This window comes from Carettochelys insculpta, chromosome 15 (assembly GCF_033958435.1).
Source record: "Carettochelys insculpta isolate YL-2023 chromosome 15, ASM3395843v1, whole genome shotgun sequence".
In the NCBI taxonomy this organism is placed as follows: Eukaryota; Metazoa; Chordata; order Testudines; family Carettochelyidae; genus Carettochelys; species Carettochelys insculpta.
Window position 1 is genome coordinate 20,056,972 of NC_134151.1, and position 19,463 is coordinate 20,076,434.

Sequence of the window (19,463 nt, forward strand, 5' to 3'; positions counted from 1 at the left end):
CTCTAGAAGATGCTACGTTAAACTGCATGGAACTCAGTTATCCATTTTGGAGGCATGATTGACTGAGTGAACTCCTAGGATTTTAGACTTGCAGTTCAGCTATAGCAGACAAGAATCCAGTACATGTAGTCCACGCTCTTGGTGGTGAATGCTCACACTTTCAATTTCCAGTAGCTACAGATGCATATGCTTAGATTAATGAAGAGTAAGACTCAAGCAGACTGTGTGTATAGTTCCTCTGGGCCAGTGGTTGTTGACAAAGGGGCTGGAGCACCTTATGGGACCATGAGCAGGTTTCAAGGGTCCACCAAGCAGGGCCACAATTAGCCTTGCTGAGGACTCAGGGCAGAAAATCCCATTGCCTAGGGCTGAAGTCTGGTGCTCAAGCCCCACCACTTGGGGACTGAAAACTAAGCTTGAGCATCCTAGCTTCCTGAGGGCCCCTGTGGCTACCCTCTAATGTGTCCCCAGGTTTTAGATGGAGAAAACAAGCTATTGTGGCAGAGGTGAGACTTGATGTTTCTATAGTGTGGTGGTGAATAGGCTCAGAAAGGAATAGTGTTGAGAATCGCTAGAGTCTGACCCAGACAGATCCAGTGATTTGGCAGTTGGGGGGGGCATGGGTGGGGACAAAGGAAACAGTTGCCCCCAGACCTGGCCTTTCTACAGAGCTCTGTGCCACTGCTTGGAGCAGGAGGGACAGGGCTGACTGCCTTAAGCCCTGCCCCTTCTGCTCTGGGCCCTCCCACTTCCGGGGGTGCAGAGCTGGGCCCCTTCCCACAGGCCCACGGTGGCTGTCGGCGTTGCTGGCTCTAAACCAGTCACTCCAAATCTCGAACAAAATTTCTACTTCCTATAGCCTATCTGAACTGCTGATGACTGATGGGAGGAATCTTTCCCAAGCCCTTGAGCGCTCCATAGTTGTTACTTTAGCCATGACAACACAATAGTCTTTGCTACCATTTTCTCATTCATTGGGGATGGTAGATCTCCTACCATTTCATCCTGGACCTGCTGTCCCAGGCTGTCCTTCTGGTGGTGTGCAAAGTCCCTCTACAGGCTCATCAAATCCTGCTCGACCTTGGTACTGTGGAAAGGGCAGTCATGGAAAATGGGTACAGCTCCAATGGAATGGGCAGGATTTTGCTCATTACATACCAAAGCAGGGATCCCTGCAAATTTTGCTGTCCAATTTATTTTTAATTAAGTAGTCAAGGATATTCAGGATTATGTATTTTGGCAAGACTTGTAAAGTTTAAGTCAGTGAGCCAAATTTTCTCCTGGCATTCTGTCATTGACTTCAGCAGAGAATTTATCCCAGAAGCCTTGGGTACGTCTAACAGCTACTGTCCTTTCATGATTCCTTAACACATTGTCAAGGAGCAAGAGTCTAGGAGTATATCTACACAGCAAAGTTATTTCAAAATAACAGCTGTTATAAGCTACATCTACATGGGGACGCTACATCGAAATAGCTTATTTCGATGTAGTGACATCGAAATAAGCTATTTCGATGAATAGCGTCTACACGTCCTCCAGGGTTGGTGCTGTCGACGTTGGGCAGCACCACATCGAAGTAGGTGCTGCAGGGGAGTGTCTACATGCCAAAGCGGCCCATATCGAAATAAGGGTGCCAGGAACAACTGCAGACAGGGTCACAGGGCGGACTAGCACTTCCGGGGCAACAGCTAGCCGCTCCCTTAAAGGGCCCCTCCCAGACACACGCAGCCTGCACAGCACGTGGTCTGCAGAGCCACAGGCACGCACACCCGTCAAAGCAGTATGGACCCCGCAGCAGCAGCAGCAGCCAGAGGTCCACCCACCCGCCCCTGCAGGAGCAGTGCTTGCCCTGCTCAATGCTATGCAGGATGCAGCTGACCACCTTTTATTCACAGAAGAGGAGCTGCCTCCAGGGGAGGAGGAAGCAGCCCCAGACCTTGCTGCCCTCTGCCCCCGCCGCACACGCCGCCAGCTGTGGAGCTACCCCATGAGCACCGACTGGTGGGAGCGGCTGGTGCTCGGCAAGTGGGACAACAAGCGCTGGCTCCAGAACTTTCGCATGAGCCGGCAGACATTCCTGGAGCTCTGCCAGTGGCTCACTCCTGCACTGAGGCACCAGGACACCTTCATGCGGCGTGCCCTCACGGTTGAGAAATGGGTCGGCATCGCTGTCTGGAAGCTGGCCACTCCAGACAGCTACCGATCCGTGGGGCAGCAGTTTGGCGTGGGCAAGGCCACCGTCGGGGCTGTCCTCATGGAGGTAAGAGGACCCATGGGGGGGGGGAGCCCTGCGGGGGAGGCAGCCCGGGCGGTGGGGTAGGGCCAGACACACCCTGCACACCCCTCACTGGTGCTCTCCCATGTCCTTCCCCTGCAGGTCATCCGTGCCATCAATGCCCTGCTCCTCCACAGGCTCATGCAGCTTGGGGACCTGGATGCCGCCATTGCGGGGTTTGCCAGCCTGGGCTTCCCAAATTGCTTTGGGGCTCTGGATGGGACCCATATCCCCATCCGTGCCCTGGAGCACAGCGGAGGACGCTTCCTGAACAGGAAGGGCTACCATTCTGTGGTCCTCCAGGCCTTGGTGGACAGCCCGGGCCGCTTCCTGGACATTTATGTTGGGTGGCCTGGCAGCACCCACGACGCCCGGGTGTTCAGGAATTTGGGTCTGTGCCGCCGGCTGGAGGTGGGGACCTACATCCCCCAGCGGGAGATCCCTGTGGGGGACACCACGATGCCCCTCTGCGTCGTCGCAGATGCGGCGTACCCCTCCGGCCCTGGCTCATGCACCCTTACACGGGCCATCTCTCCGCTAGCCAGGAGCGCTTCAACCAGCGCCTGAACCATGCGTGCCAGGTGGTTGAGCGCACTTTTGGCCGCCTCAAAGGGCGCTGGAGGTGTCTCCTCACCCGCCTTGATGCAGGCCCCACCAACATCCCCCAGGTTGTGGGCGCGTGCAGCGCACTCCACAACCTGGTCGAGAGCAAGGGGGAGGCATTCTTCCAGGGCTGGGCTGTGGAGGCTGGCAGGGCTGACGTGCAGCCACCCGCTGCCCCCAGTCGCCAGGTGGACCCCGAGGGGATCTAGGTCCGGGAGGACCTGCGGGCCCATTTCGAGCAGGCCATGGGGTGAACGCTGGCAGGCCCCCCACTGCACCCCTCCATCCTCCACAACACTCCCTGCCCCCACGCCCACACCACAGAGCACCCAAGAGCACCCCCCCACACTTTTCTTGCAAATAAAAATGGACCTGTTGTTTATGAAAGCAAAAAACAGTGAATTCTCTTATTATTAAAACTACATACACACATATAGTAAGAACAAAGGGGGGGAACTATTTACATGGGGGGGCAGGTACCATATAACAGAACAGGGGTGTAACACAAACTATATACAAATATATATGATGGGGGATATGTACAAAGGGGGGGGGCACGTCCTGGGCCCCGCACCCCTCTACTGTCCGGCGCCCGGGGTTGGCGGGCGTGACTCTCGTCTCGGCCTGAGCCCTGGCCGAGGCTGACTGGGGGCCGGGCAAACCGGCAGGTATGGCCGGCGGGTGTCAGCAGACCCCAGGTCCCCCTCGGTGGAAGGTGCCAGGGTGGCGGACGGCGGTTGGAGCAGCGGCGGGCAGAGCGGCAGGTGGCGCGGCATGGGGGGCCAGGTATTCCACTATGCGCTCGAATGTGTGCATAAAGGCCCCCCATGCCTCCTGGTGCCAGGCCAGCGCTCGCTCCTGGAGCTCCAGCCGCCGCTCCTCCATCCGCAGGCACCGCTCCAACACCTCCAGCTGACGCCGGAGGGTCGCGAGCAGCTGGGGGTCCGTGGCCTTCCTCTGGTGGTGGTGGCTCCGCCGTCAGCACCGCTCTGGGGCTGGTCGGTGCTCTGCCGAGGGGCTGGCCTGCAGCGATGGCCCCGGTGGGCTCTATGGAACCACGGAGACCTCGTCGGCACTCTCGGGGCCCTCCAGTGGTGTAGCTGCAGAACACTGGGGGGAAGAAGAGTGGAGACAGCTGTTAGTGTGGGCCCTGAGCCGTGGCCCTTGTCCTCCCACCCCTCTGCTGCTGGTTCCCCATCCCCGTCCCCGGGAGATGCTGCTGTTGCTGATGGGTGTCCCACCCCCTCCCCCCTGGGGTACCCTAGGTTCCGCTCCCCCCATCCCCAGAGATGGGGCATGGCACTGTCCTGCTGGGGGGGGCAGGAGCTGATGCACTCTTCTGAGGGACATGCCACTGCTGTCCTTGGGGCCATGGTCATCTGGGCATGTGGAGGGCCCTGGTCATGTCTGTTGCCCCCACCCCTCAACCCCGGGGGTGTGCACCGGGGGTTACATACCTGATGGTCCGCTCCCACGGTTGGGGGACACGCTGTGGGCGGACGCCCTGCTGGAGCTCCAGGACAGCAGGGCGATGTGCAGCCCCCCTGTTGCTGGAGAAGTCCCCCTCCTCCTCCTCCTCCGGCATCCCAGGGGTTGGCTCCTGGGGGGGCCCCTGGGGTGCGGGGCTTGCCTTTGGGGCAGACTCCGCCTCCAGGGCCTGCTGGGGCTCATCTGCTGAGGTGTCAAGAGTGGCCCGCGTGGAGGAGGTGTACCAGGGGCCCAGGATGGCTCTGAGCTCCCTGTAAAAGGGGCAAGTGGCGGGGGCGGCTCCAGATCGGCTGGCTGCATCCCGGGCCTGGGTGTAACCCTGCCGCAGCTCCTTCACCTTACTCCTGACGTGGTCAGGAGTGCAGGCAGGGTGACCACGGGCAGCCAGGCCCTCGGCCAGCCGAGTGAATGCATCCGCGTTCCGCCTCTTGCTCCCCATTACTTGGAGCACCACCTCCTTGCTCCAGAGCCCCAGCAGGTCCCGGATCTCAGCCTCCGTCCAGGAGGGGCCCCACTGCCTTTTCCCAGGCTGGCTGCTAGCCTGGGAGCCCTGGCTCTGCTTGGGGGGCTGGCGGGTGGCCATCGCAGCAGGGGTGGTGGCTTGGGGCTGCAGGGAGGCGTGCAGGCAGGCCGCGTGTCAGTGCTGCCGCCTGCATGCACGCTCAGCTTCCTGCACAGGAACGCAGGGGGCGGGGAGCTTTAAGGAGCCGCTGCACACGGTGACCATAGAGCTCAAGGGCTGGAGAGAGCGTCTCTCAACCCCTCAGCTGATGGCCCCCGTGGCGGACCCCGCTCTTTCGATGTTGCGGGATGCAGATCGGCTACGCGTGCCCTAATTCGACGTTCAACGTCGAAGTAGGGCGCTATTCCCATCCCCTGATGGGGATAGCGACTTCAACGTCTCGCCGCCTTACGTCGATTTCAACTTCGAAATAGCGCTTGCCCCGTGTAGACGTGGCGGGCGCTATTTCGAAGTTCACGCGGCTACTTCGAAGTAGCCGGCAAGTGTAGACGCGGCTATATTGAAATAACTGTCCTAGCATTTACACAATGCAACTGCCATTTCTAAATAATTAGCGATTGGCTTATTTCAAAATTGGTAAACCTCATTCTATGAGGAATAGCGCCTATTTCGAAATAAGCCATAGTGTGCCCAATGGCTCTATTTGGAATAGGCTCTACGGGCATAGATGCTGTATTTTGAAATAACTAAGTGCTATTTCAAAATGCATTTTGTGTGTATGGCAGTGGTTTTTTTCTATACCAGTTATTCTGGAAGAGCTCTTCCAGAATAGATTATTTCAAAATAAGGCTGCTGCATAGACATACCCTATTACTGTCAGGAGTTTCTTGTGTTCCATGGTTACACCCAGGTTTGCTTCTATCCCTCCTTAATGTTTCATGGGAAACATTGATTGTTTCTGACAGCCTGGAGGAAATTCCTTCATGGTGGGCAAAGAAACAGAAAATGTTTCCTTTTGAAACAAGAAATGAGAAGGGAAAAGATGCCTGGCAGGAACCAGTCTCTAAACTAGTGAAATTCTCACATCACAAAAGCCGTCTCACTGGAAGATCTCACACTTGATACAACTTCTAATTTTAGTTTTGAAAGCCCAAGCAAGCTGAGGGAACGTTCCTTGACATGGTCTGAATAAAAATAGTGCTGGGCTTTTTGTACTAAAGACACTTTAATTAAACTCCCATCACAAAACAATTAGGACAAATTTGCAGTACTTAACTAGTCAATAATTTAGTAGCTGGATCTCATTAATAGACTTCTCCCTGTGACTGTGTTGTTGTAATGATGTGGCATCACCAGCTGTGCTACAAGAATCAATATATGATCGATATTTTCCACAAGCTTTTTGGTGGTGGTTGTTTTCCAGAGCCATGAAAAAGAAATATAAATACATCTTGACTGGGAACTAGTATTGCCTGAAAGCTGAGCACTGAGGTAGCCACATGAGAGATTCAAATGCTGCCCAGCTGAGGAGTGTTTCATTGTGGTGGGCTACATCTTACACCAGCTTTCATTCCCTCTAAATCTTATACCAGCTTTAATTTCACAATAGCAAAGTTGTTTTGAGGAATAATGTGAATGTCTCCCCAGCGATGCTCCTAAACTGTTGTTCTTTCTCTCCCCTGCCCACAAGAGTACCCTCTGATCCACTTGTCTTAATCAAAGCAGTGAATTTTGATTTTTATTTCCTGTGTCTTAAGTATAGCTTGTTGTAACATTACTGTTTGTCTGTGCATTTAGAGAGAGAAATATGATTGTTACATTCCTGTTTCGTAGGACAGAGTTCATCCAGAAAGGCAGGATATCAGTTACAGGAGCAGGGTTGCTCAATTGTGTATTGGAAGCTTTTGCTCAAACCTTTCTTAATCAAGGAGTCAAGAAGGTAGGTTTAATTTATTATTTATATTTGTTCATAAAATTGTTTTGCATCTGCCTGTTCTGACTAGCCCAAATAATCCAGTTTGGGTTTTAAAATCCTATGGTGTTTAAAATTGGTTTGTTCACCCATCATACAAAAAAAAATGTTGGCCTTTGTCTTTTATGGTAACTAACAGAACAAGAGTTTGAATATGTAATAATAATTTTCCAACTATATTTTTAAAGACTTAAGGTGCACTGATCTTTCATCATTTTCTTTTCCTGTAACTAACATTATTCTATTTTCCTGCTAACATTTCATTGCACCAGTTAATATACTGTAATAAGAATAGCTTGTAGTTTTATATCATGTTGGCATCCAGTCCTCTTACAGTTATAAATGAACATGCATATCTGGCTGCACTTTTTTCCTGCAGCATTGTTGGATGCTGCCGGCAGCTTTATATGTTTACAGTAGCAACAGTCATTCTCCTTGTAACAGTTTTGTATGGATCAATAATCGTGTCTTTTTGGAAACATTTATGAAATGAAATAAAAGCCACTCTGGTATCCAGAAGTGTATCCAAAAGGATTCACACATGGTTTAGTTTGAGGAAGGCACGTCATATTGATAATACAGGTTTACAAACAAAGTCTCATGCAAATTATTCACCCTGAAATTGAATGATGTAGAATTCCTACATTTATTGGTTTGGGGAGCAGGAAATGTTGAGGTCCAACTTGTTCTGTATACAATTTTTCATCAGCTAGAAAGGAAAGGGATGCTTAATTAAACCGTCTGCTGAAAAATGCACATCTTGAGTATTTTGGCTTTTATGATGTATGTAAGAGTGGGTGGGTGACCAGTGGTACTGTATTTTCAGAGTAGGCTATAAATCTTACATAACGCAAAAAATGTAACTGACCTAAATTTACCATTATTTAGGGCGGTTTTTTTTTACCAGCAGTAGTCTGACTCTTGAAATTGACTTGAAGGACCCACATTATCCAAGGTTCATTGAATTGACTTCTAATTTGGAGCAGATACCCATCACACACTTTCAGACTGTAGGATTTTTCAGAAGTACTTTTCTGGGCTGTCCCTGTCCCTCTATTCTCAGAGCGTTGTGTTTTGTATTCTTGGCACTGAGTTTGTTCAAGGTGGGCATTAGACTACACCCAGGGTATGTGTGGTCCAGTGTTCCCTATAAGCTGAGCGGTTGGGTGGCGAACCGGGAGAGATTCAAATGGTATCCATCTGATTAGCAGAGTGCCGATAGCCTGCAGCATGTGTTTATCCTCGTGGTGCACATCTGCACGTTTCTTGGTGCACATAACAACATTTGGTCTGCACATGGATGGGAAGAATTAGAGGGGATATTGGTCTTGTCCCCACTCTGGTTTGTAATTTACCTGGGCAAGATATCAAGGTGCAGCTGTGTGGTGTAGTGCACCCAGTACAGGGACTTGGATGTGGAATCTCTGCTGTTTGCAGGTGATGACGTCCTTTTTGTGACTTCAGATATGGTCTCAGGCATGCGCTTGATTGATTTTCTCCTGAATATGAAGCAGCTGGGATGAGAATCAGCATCTCCAAATCAGAGGTCCTGGTCCTCTTCCTGAAGAAGTGGATTATTCCCTCCAGGTGAGGGGGAGTTGCTGCCTTTAAGGGAAGAGTTGAAGTATCTTGGAGTCTTGTTCATGAGTGGGAGCATGAGGCTGACCAGCAGATGGGTGTGATAGTGACAGTGATGTGTGTTGTGGTACTGATCCATGGTGGTGAAGCAGGGAGCCGAGTTCTCAGACAAAGCTCTTGTGAGTTGACCTGCAACCATCTCCATCCTCGAGTGTGAACGTGGGGTAGTGACTGAAAGGAAAAGGTTGTTTGCAAAGGTGGAAATGAGGTTTCTTTGCAGAGTGTCTGGGCTTGCTGCCTGGGGCAAGGTGAGGAGCTCAGGGATTTGGGACACCATTGAGTAAAGCCAGACTATAATGAGAGGAGCCAGCTGAGGTGGTTCAGGCACCTGATAAAAAATTAGAAGTTGATTTTGAAAATATGGCTCCAGGGTCCTCTTCTATGTTGCATAGTTGTGTAGTTACCTAATAGGGCCCTGCACAGGGGCTCAGGGCTGCCACACACGGAGTTGCTGCAGCTGGGGGAGAGCCCTGTCTTCCCTGGCTGTGGTAGGTCCCTGCTGGGGTCGGAGAAGCATGTCTCTCCCTTGGCTGTGGCAAATTAGAAGGGAGAGAGATGCACTCTTCTGGCCCCACCAACAAGGCCAGATTGAGGGGCCACATCCCCTAAAGTCCTTGTGTTCTGGGCTAGCCTTTCTTGTGGGAGAGGGCAGCTCTGTGCACTGCTGTTCTTTCCCCCTGACCGGCACTGCATCAGTGTGAGTGCTGGGAAGCTCCGTCCCCCCAGCTCTTGTTGGCTGAGAATTGCAGCCAACAGGAGTTAAAGGGAGGGGTGGTTCCTGTAGATGAGTGTGGAGTAGCACAGATCCAGCTCTCTCCTCCCTTCCCTACCCCGCCACCAAACAGGAGCTGTCCCAAGTACACGCCATGCGCCCCAATTCTCTGCACCAGCCCCAAACCCCTTCCACCATCCTAACTCCCTCCTATACCTTGCACCCCAACACTGAGTGCACTCTCGCACCCTGACCCCTGCCCAGACCCTCCTCCAACCCCAAATTCCTGCCCTGAGCCCACTCCTAATCCTTTGGCCCTAGCCTGGATCCCCTTCCTGTACTTCAAACACCTCATCCCCAGCACCACCTCAGGGCCTGCACCCTAGCCACAGCTCCCATCCCCAGAAGCCTGAGCTCCCTTCCACATGCTGATCCTCAGCCTCCTCCCCACCACAGATCGTCCATGTGCAGAATAATTTTTGTTATGTGCACCAATATGGCGATGACGTGCAACCTGTCACCTTCACATTGGTGCACATAATGAAATTCATTGTTCATATGAACATAAATTAGGCATAGACATGGCTCCAGGTGTTACTCTCAGAGAAATATTTCAGCCTGTGATTTCCACTTAGGCTATTCCTTGCTACCCGGGGAAAATAAAAAAAGAAAAGCCTTCTCCTTTTAAGATAACTATAGTCTGTTTTTCACCTTTTATATTATAAATCTTTATTTCATAATAGGTAAAACCTTTGGCACCTCACGCGTATATCACCACTTCACCACATATCACCACAGTGCACAAAATACAATCCAGATCAGAAGAACTGTTCAATGCTGCACTGGAACAGCTTTGAGAATTTAGGCCATGGCTGCAGACATGTGGATAAGAAAAGCCCAATTTAAAAAAAAAAAAAACGACTTACACGTTTATGTACCTCTGGCTTCGAAGCTCTTTTTGACAATGCAGCCTCTCCTTGGTAATGTTTGCCTGCAATTCATCTCTGTATGAGATTTCTTTAAAACCCTGGGGTGGGAGCTGGGTATGAGGCAGTTCTAATTACACTTGGCTAAAATATGGTTACTTTCAGTGACAGAAAGATAATCTTTTAAAGCAATGTGTAATTAATAAATGACCACTCCTGCATTTTAAAGGTTCCCATAGCTTTGGGTTTACTGTGCTCCCAAAATCAGCACCAGGCAAAGATTAATTCATATATATATTGTTCAGAATTGTGCCACTAGTCATTCAATTAATCCTAAAGACAGAATCTTGAGGTCCTTAATAAAGAGAGTCATTTTACCCTTAATGAATTGCCTTTTCCTGCATTGGAGAAGACATTATGAAATAATTCATTAAAACCTAATAAATCTTCTGGAAGTGCAGCTTTGTTTCTGCACTAAATTCGTATCATATAGCTAAAGCCGTTCAAAGTTGTTCATTATACCTGGTGTTTCTAGTGCTTGTAATAAATAGATGTCTAATACTGTCAGGATTTTGATGGGTAACATACACATTCATACTCCCTTTTCTACCTCTGCCACTAGTCCGTTTTAAAATCCTAAATTTTTAGTGATTTTATAATTAGAGGATAATGAAGGAGTGGTGGAAAGTGGAATTGAGGGACTGGAGGAAAAAGCATTGAGAGAGAGCCTGGACTTCAGATGGCGCAGAAGAAAATGCTGCCTTAATATTTGCAATTTATGAATTGACTACAATCAGGTGTCTGTTTTCCCACACAATCAGTAGTCAATATCTCTGAAATTTCTATTGTAATAGAGTTGAAGACACTTCTTTATTCATGGAGCACTAAAGAAGGTGATTTTTATTCTTTTTTCCAGTATATTTCATTATGGAGATATGATCTCAATAACTGTTAAACTGTACTTAAAAAAAAATTGAATGACTGTGAAACGTAACTCAAATGCTGACCAAAAAGTGTTGGGAAATAAGCCACAAAGTGTCAATTATTCTTTTTGTTTTGTAGAAGTTAGGAGTTGGAGCTGAAACTCAAAAGTGAACTTTAAGTACAGAGAGATGTTGGGAGTTTGTTTTTTTGTTGCCCTAGGGCTTCTTTGTGATATTTTGACAGTGCAAAGGGACTCCAAACAACGTAAAAGTGTACAAGGGGTACCCTTGCTAGCATAGACTGACCAGATAGCATAGGGTGTATGCAGGTGAGAGGGCAAGTCATTACAGTCACTTTCATGCTATGTTCAGCAGTGTTGAGACCTGGGGATGGTGGCTTAAAGCACCAAACAAAGGAGTGGAAAAATGGGGAGCTGGGACGGGGATGAGCAAACTTTTTACATTGGGCTCCACTTTTCATCCCTGCAATTAGAGTAGCTTCCCACAACCTGTCTAATGTATCCAAATTGATGGAAATTTTGATTGTTTATAAAAACTTTTGGCATGTGTAAGAAAATAAGTATGTAGAATATAAAAACTTTACTAATCAGTGTATAAATATGAATACACATACATAAAAACAATAACATACTTCAACATCTTTAATTAGATGAATGAGCATCAGACCCAGCAGCTAATTGTGCTGTGCCCCCTTGATGAAGTTTCACACCCTGAGGGGGCTTTCCCCCAACTTTGTGCACCACTGCTCTAGTGAATGGTGGTGTATCTACTTATGGAGGCGCATAGTCAGGGTAGGAGATAAAGAGTGTAAATAATTTCCCCCCGAAGATTCCTCAGCAGGGGGGTCAGGGGTGGAAATTGTGGCTAGTGTGCATCTATCAAAGACTATCTACAGGAATAATTCAAAAATCTGGATAGATATTCTCTAGGAATCCCAGACAGTAAACCTTCTCATTGCGGCACTTGTCAGATAAAAGGGCTCTCCAATATGAGAACTTTCTTCTCCAGTTTATTAAATATGGTACAGACATAATAGTTGGAAGATGCTCACTAGCTTGCAGGAGAAGTGGTGGCCAAGAAGTAATCTTAATCTTTATTTTAATGAAGGATAAACATTTCTAATAGTTTGTAGAATCGTTGCTGATCATCAGCAGAAGTAACCACAGACATTCTGCCATTTGTATATTAAGTGTAAAATGACCATTCATAGCAGTATGTGTTGATTCAGATTTTATCGTGTCTCATAAGCCCTTCAATGTTTGTATTAGTGTCCTTTCTTGGAATATTTTTAGATTAATTTTTTGATGCTAATAACAAATAAAACACATAGTGGGTGGAAATATCAAAACATGTTATTTTTATATAATGAATCTAAAATGATGGAGTTACAGTACTTGGCAGGGAAATCATAATCAAATAGTTGTTTAATTGAACAAATGATTTTGCAAAAATAATGTCCACAGATGCTATTTTCTGAGGTTAATATACTGTAGCAGAAATTGTTTTAAGAAGTACCATCAAAGAAGTTCATCCAAAACATCCAGGTTGCAAAGCTTTGTCTGGGAATTGAGGATGAATTTTACATTCAGCTGTGGATATTGTCCATCAGAATCAAATTTATGGTTTCTATTTAGGATAAAACTCTCCAACATACCATTTAATCTCATATTTTATTTAACATTTGTAGAGTTCAGTAGTTGTACGTGGTACATTATAGTCATGATCTCGTCCAAAGTAGCTTGGAGTCTATATTAGCTGGTAGTTTATAGCCTAGGTTAAAACTAAGATTCACAGCATGGCTGTTTCTTTGTTTTTGAAGAGTCCCATAAATTGCCATTCATCAGACTTTTCTGATTTGTTTTGTTGTCCGACCTCTGTTTGTTTTGTACCTTCTTTGATATTTGATGCCCTTTGTGGGATTTTTGGCAATGACAAATTGATACTCAGAAGAGAAAATATCACTCCAAAAATTATGCTTTTGAGTCTTGGAATCCGTACAGCTCTCGAAGCTCTTGACTGGTATGCGAACTAATGCAGTAGAGTCTAGGTATTTTCAGGATGAGATTCTTGCAATAAAAATCTTTATCTTTGAAAAAATACTTTTTATGGCTTGTCAATCAGAAAAGCTTTTAAGATGTATCTATAAAGGTGGACAGATTAATGGGTAAGCAATGTTTGTTCTGCATTTCAAGTGCATCATTGCACTGTAAGTAGCATAAATTTAGCCCCTTTAAGCCTGATCTCCTGGGGCTGAGATTTAAGTGTTTGAACTTTAGTTGAAAGGAATATATTGATTAGCCTTTGATTTAGTCATTCTCCACTGGAAGGTTACTCAGTAATGACTTGTACCTGTCCTTTAGTATTTTTACTCATTTTATAGATTCTCTCCCCACCCCTCAACAATTCTGCTGAAAAGACTTCAGTGCTATGAGGAGGAGAAACGAAAAAGCAGCTGTCATACTGTGAACATAATTGATTCAATACATGACATTTTTTCAATTCCCAAGGCAAACCTCTGAGTCTTCACTTACGGCAATTAATGCTCTATTCTGTGAATGGTGGCATGCTTAATTTAGACTGATGGGCTAAGCTAGCCAGTTCTTGTGTCCTATGGAAAGAACAATTGCAGAAGGCAAGCTATTATATATCTAACATATCACCTGACGGTTTTTTTTTTACATAGAGCTCAGTAAAGAAGTGGTCTTAAACTTTTTATTCAAACCAGTATTGCTTTATATTGCCCCCTGCGACTTGAACTAAACAAGTAGTTTCTCCACTTGTTGAACAGGAGGCTACACAGACTGAAATCTATGGCAGAATTCCCATTAATTTCAGTGGGGCCAGGATCTGAATGTATAGTAGCAAACCTGGTCTCGATGGATGTACTCCATTAGGCTCTTGCATCTTTATCACCTCTCTACCTTCTTAGCACTTTAATAGCCTCAGTTGGTTAGCAAACAGGTGGACTGTAAGGTCTGTTTTTTGTCCTTTGCCTCGGAGGATGTGAGCATGGGGTAGGGCTGGTTAGTGGTGATGTGAGAAGTGTATTTGGAAGCTAACTTAGTATTCTTGTCATTGACTTGTTTGACCTGGGCTGTGTGTCTTTGCTTGCGTACCATCTTCCTAGAAGATTCAGGAGCTCCCGAAGTATCGAATGATTATAGCGAACTAAAAATTTGAATGAATCACTCAATAGAATAGGTTAATGTGTGTTGCCTACGACTTTGCCTGTCCGGAGAGTTAACCCCCATTTCAGCAGTCAGTGGCAAGTAATCAGTTGTCTTGCTCTGTTATAGCCCTTTCGTGTAGACCAGGCAAGTGTCATTTATACTAATGGTGCTTGCCCCAGTTATATAAAATATATAAAATTACAATGGAGTTACTGTAATTTATAATAAGCAGTAAAATGTTTTTTCCAGACCTGGACCATCATGCAGTTATTTGGATGATCTGAACAAGTAATCTGCTTGCCTGTTGTAGTGCCTTTTTTAATACATGTGATATATGTAGGTAGTTATTTGCCTGTACTCTTTACAGGGCATTAGAATAATGGAGACACTTCTTCAAGAACAGTGTGGGTGTCCATTTTCCTGAGAATGAGCTGTAAGTGTGTCATTGATTTTAAAGATTCACAATTCAGTATGTATATATTTAAACACACACAATGCATTATAAAACATAGTTTTTTAAGTTGATAATTTTTGTTTATATGCATTTCTTAATTAATATACTCCACATATTTCTACATGCAGACTTTATAATTTCTCATCCAGTTTGAATAATATCCAACACTTACACTGATGTCACGAAAAAATAATGAATTGTTACTCTGTGAGACTTGATAATACAGCAGTTAATATCATGTTGATTAAGACCGCTTTTGTATGCTGTCCTTTTCTCCCCTAATTTATCTATCACTAGACCATGAGAGTGATAGCCAGATGTTAGCTTTGTCTAAAGATCATTATTGCTTGCAGAAAAGAAATCTCTTCAGAAATTGCTCATAGAGGCAAGATTTGTCTGACTGTAAAAGCAGCTTCAGAATGAGAGCAAATAGCTATTGATTAGCTCCTAATAAATGTTCTTCTAAAAACTGTTCTGTATGCTTTTTACAGGAAGAAGAGTGTCATCTGAGCAATATATCTTTATTGCTGTCACAGTTTCCAGGGACCTTATCCAAATTGTATTGGTAACAGTTCATTGAGGAAACGGTATTCAATATGCATCGCTTGGAGAAAAGATTACAATAATCTATACATCTTTCAGAGATGATTAAGGAAAGATATGCTGTTTAAAAGAACTCTGATCCCGAGAGATTCTGGAGAAGCAGATGTAAATGTGGAAATAATGTCTTCATGTGAATTTCTGATATAATTTCCAGAGACTAAGCATTCACCAAGAAAATCAACATCAGCAAAACACCTCCAAACAAACCATAAATAACTCTTTTTTGCTGTGAAAAGATTTTCTACCACGTCAACCTGAGCACGATTGTCTTGAGCCTTTGTAAGAAGGGTATGAATGTACCCAATTAATTTTAATAGTTTTATTTTGTAGCTTAGCTGTTAAGGGCAGTGATTCTAGTCACAGAATGCAGAAGCATCAGTGGAAAGGTGTACCATTGCAATTCCATGCAATTGTGCAGACTCGGCATCTCTCTGTAGGTATTTGGTATTTCTAATGTGTCTGTGAAACTGAAAACAAACAAAAAAAATTAAAGCTTCTTTTGAGGTGAATTCTCTTCCTTCTGAATGTGAGCCAACACAGTGCTTCCCTCTTGAGCCTGTAGAAACAAGGAAACCCTAGTTCTGAGAGATGTGACTGCCTCCAGTTGGAGTCATCACCCCACTGAGGAGAAACCCAATGCTGGCAATTAGTGTCAACTTTGCTAATTATTTCACTGCTGAGACTTCAGCAGAAACCTGAAGCCAATATGCCTGTACCAGCGTGTTAGAATAATCTGAAAGGATGTCCCATGGATATAAAGCTATAGATTTCAAAGTGAAAATATTTGATTGTTCCCCAAATGTTTTCTGTTTTGAATCAACAAAGAAGTTTATGGCATTTGAAGGTCTGTTAGTAAAATTATTAAGGGAAAAGAGAGCTCAAATGGAGGAGGAATTAATTTTGAAAGGGCAATTTTATTTAAAACCCGTTATTAAAAATACAAGTAATATAGGACCACATTTGGATATCCTTTCTCATGCTGAACAGACCTCATGTCACAGAGTGCCATAAGATCTGTGGGAGTCAGGTGACACTGAGCCCATGTCTACACAATGAGATAGATTCAATTTTATTAAGTTTGATTTTGTAACACTGGGTTTTATCAGTTTGAATTTGAGTATCCTCACCTCCCCACAAAGTCCCCACAAAGTTGAGTTACTGCTGCCACACTAAAACACTAAACAATGACTGTTGCAGCAATGCATTGTGGGAACCTATTCCACAATTCCTTCAGCCCTGTAGCATTCTGGATTTTTTTTGGTTTTTTTTGCTGATGCAGTATGATTAAAAAATGCCCGTCAAGTGGTTATGGGTATGTGATTACTTCTTCTCACATTGCATTGCCCTCATTCCCCTCCCATGGAAAGCAAACAGACATTTGTTCAGAAGGAACAAAGTAAAAGCAGGGAATCCCAGGTGAAAGAAAACCAAAAGGCTGGATTCAGAAGGTGACTGAACCATGTAAACTGGTTGCTGAGCTGCTTTTCACCTGTTGAAAGAACACCTTCACATTATTCCCTTTAGGTATGACTTTTGCCTGATCAGCCAACTAGTGCACCAGGCAGGCTACTGCCATACCATCATGCCAGAATGACTCTGTGCCCTGGGATTACGCTGGTGACTGTGCCATCTCAATTGCCCCTGCCCCCAGCTCCTCTGCCTGCCCCCCCTTGAAACTGTGGATAACCATAAACATTATCTCTGAAAATATTATGGGAATAGATTACAGCATGTGATATCCGGCCCCACATACCATGAGGGTGAGGGATGTAGTTGAAGGGCCGGTTGATAGGGTCCCTTCAGGGGCTATCTGCCAGTACCCCAGGGCATGCTGCCCCACTGAAAACAGCAAAGACCAAGCTCCCTGACTTGTGGGACCTACAAGGAGCCATCCAGTCTCCCTGTCTGCCCACCAGTGACAGCAAGCTCCCAAAATGTGTGCTGTGGGGGAACTTTCTCTTATATTTGAAAGTTTTATGAATGATTCCTGATGGCATATTGCATCATTATATATTCCAGAGAGCCCCACTCCAGGAACATGAGTAGTGACAAGTAGCCTGACTGTCTCCAATAGGACTACTCAGAGGCCTAGAGTTAGAGACGTAGTTTCCTGGATCTTAACCTTTATGAAACAGAGACGGAAACAGAAATGAGCAAATACATTCTGCACAGCTGTTACAAACATTAAAAATTGAAAGTTACACTTCTGGAAAGCTGGGCCTTCATTTTGCAATTCATAAATGCAATATTTTGTTATCACAAAAATCTGATTGTTCATTATACTTAAGGTATGACAGAGAACATGCTTCTGAGGAAAGGGTGGACATAAAAAGACGACCATTTATGAAAGTGAGTTGATAAAATGGAGTAAAACACTGATGTTTTCTGTAGTATGTGCACTCCTTTTTTTGCTTTTGGAATGGTGTATGTTGAGTTTTTTGCATTTTGTAGTTTTCAGAGTTCATCGTAATGAGTGTATTTTTTGGCTTTGTCCCTAAGTAATTTTGCAGTTTGTGAATGAATAGTTTTAGGTACAATTGCAGGGAAAAAATCTTTGAGGATGACTGAGACTGGAAGATGTAGGAGGAAGAGACATATCTTTTTCTACATGGTATGTGTCCTGTTAGATTCAGTGACAGTGTTGAATCTCATGAGTTAATCTCTGGAGATGATAGCTCTGCTTTTTCCCCTCCTGGCACTGTTTGTCCTGTAAAATCATAATCCTGTAGATACCAGGTTGCTGAATAAACTAACGTTATTTTAGAAGTGCAGCATTAAATGTTTTCTGTAGATTCACATAGGAAGAATATATAGAATCTAGTAGAAAATCCTTTACCCACCCAAAGGCTGGTTGAGAAAAAAAATATCCCAAGTCATAAGTAATTTTAGTTTAATATGTCCCAGTATGAAAGTTTTTTTCAAAGTGTATTCACTGACTGACTGATGATTGAAAATAGTTGCTCAGATATATTATCGTGGTGAGTGGTAATAAATACATAGTTCTTCTTCGAGTGGTCCCCGTGGGTGCTCCACAATAGGTGTCGGGCTCGTCCGGCGCCACAGATCGGAAATCTTCTAGCAGTTTCTCCTGGATCGCGCATGTGCCGGCGCGCGCCGCCCCCCCTGCGCGCCCCCAGCCGCGTGCAAGATCCGGTCCCCGCCAGTTCCTTCTCAACCGCCATCGGCTGCAGACGGAATCCACTCAGGCTAAGGCCAGAGTCAGATTACTTAGTGGTTTTTCTTTTCCACGTGTGATTAGTTTTTCGGTTATTAAACAAAAAAAAAAAAAAGAAAGAAGAGAGAAAGCAAAGACAAAGAGAATACCAGCAAAAAAAAACAAACAAAAAAACCCGCAGGCCGGTTATCACTCTTTGGGGTGGAAAGGCACGGATTAAGTGCTAAGTACCCTCTTAACAATAAAGGACTCACCACAATGGCCTCTTCAGGTTTTAGACCGCGTGAGTCATGCCGTGAAGCTATGCCGGCCTCTGTGGGGCATAGCGAAGGCATCCGACGCCTGGGGGAATTACAGGCTTCCCGGCCGTGTTCTCACTGTGCTCTGACACCTCCCCGCCTTTAGTGCAGAAATGGAGGGAACTTTCCCTGGCTCGATCCTTGCTGTGCATCTGCAGCGAGTGGGACGAGCGGAGCACACAGCTACCGGCCGCATATTCAGGCGGTGGCACCGTCACAGGCGGCACAGACCCCCGCGGCACCAGCGGTGCAGGGGTGCCAGGCACGGAGCCTGCAGGCACCGGAGGGGGATACCCGCGCGGCACCGCAGCTGACGGTGCCAAGCGCGGCGCTGACAGCGGGGCCGAGATCCCCGGCAAGGAAAGGGGAGGTGCCAGCCGCACAGTGGAGGGGCAAGGCAACATCAAAAACCCGGCACCGCAGTCCATCTCTGGACAGGGCTGTGCTGCTGTTAGCACCAAGCGCTCCCCCTGTGATACACACGCCGCACCGAAAGCCTGTGTCTCCACCGGCCCATCAAGGGAAAAAAAAAAACAAAAAACTCCTTCTCCGTTCCTCCAACCAATGTCACCATGGCTTGGGCCACCTTCACCATTTCTGGGATTGGATCCCCTGGAGTACTATCACAAGCCAGTTTCACCTCTATTGGTGTCGTCGCGGAGGTCTCGCTCTCCCAGACATCGGGGGCACACACCCCGTGAGTGGTCCAGGTCTCCATCTCCAGACCCTTGCCCATGCTGC

At 46.2% G+C, this 19,463-nt stretch overlaps 1 protein-coding gene across 3 annotated transcripts in view; it reads left to right on the top strand.

Moving 5' to 3' along the window:
• The window catches only part of PRELID2 (PRELI domain containing 2), a 56,603-nt gene extending 38,349 nt beyond the window's left edge, over positions 1-18,254 (top strand). For 2 of the 3 annotated variants that reach the window (XM_075009875.1, XM_075009874.1), the window contains exons 5-7: positions 6,663-6,768; positions 14,559-14,624; positions 15,137-18,254. In XM_075009875.1, the coding sequence (XP_074865976.1) occupies positions 6,663-6,768; positions 14,559-14,615 (163 nt within the window). In that variant the 3' untranslated portion in view covers positions 14,616-14,624; positions 15,137-18,254. Of the gene's footprint in view, positions 1-6,662; positions 6,769-8,238; positions 8,346-14,558; positions 14,625-15,136 lie in introns of those variants that run through there. The other variant, XM_075009876.1, reaches the window with a different exon arrangement.
• The last annotated feature ends 1,209 nt before the right edge of the window (positions 18,255-19,463 follow it).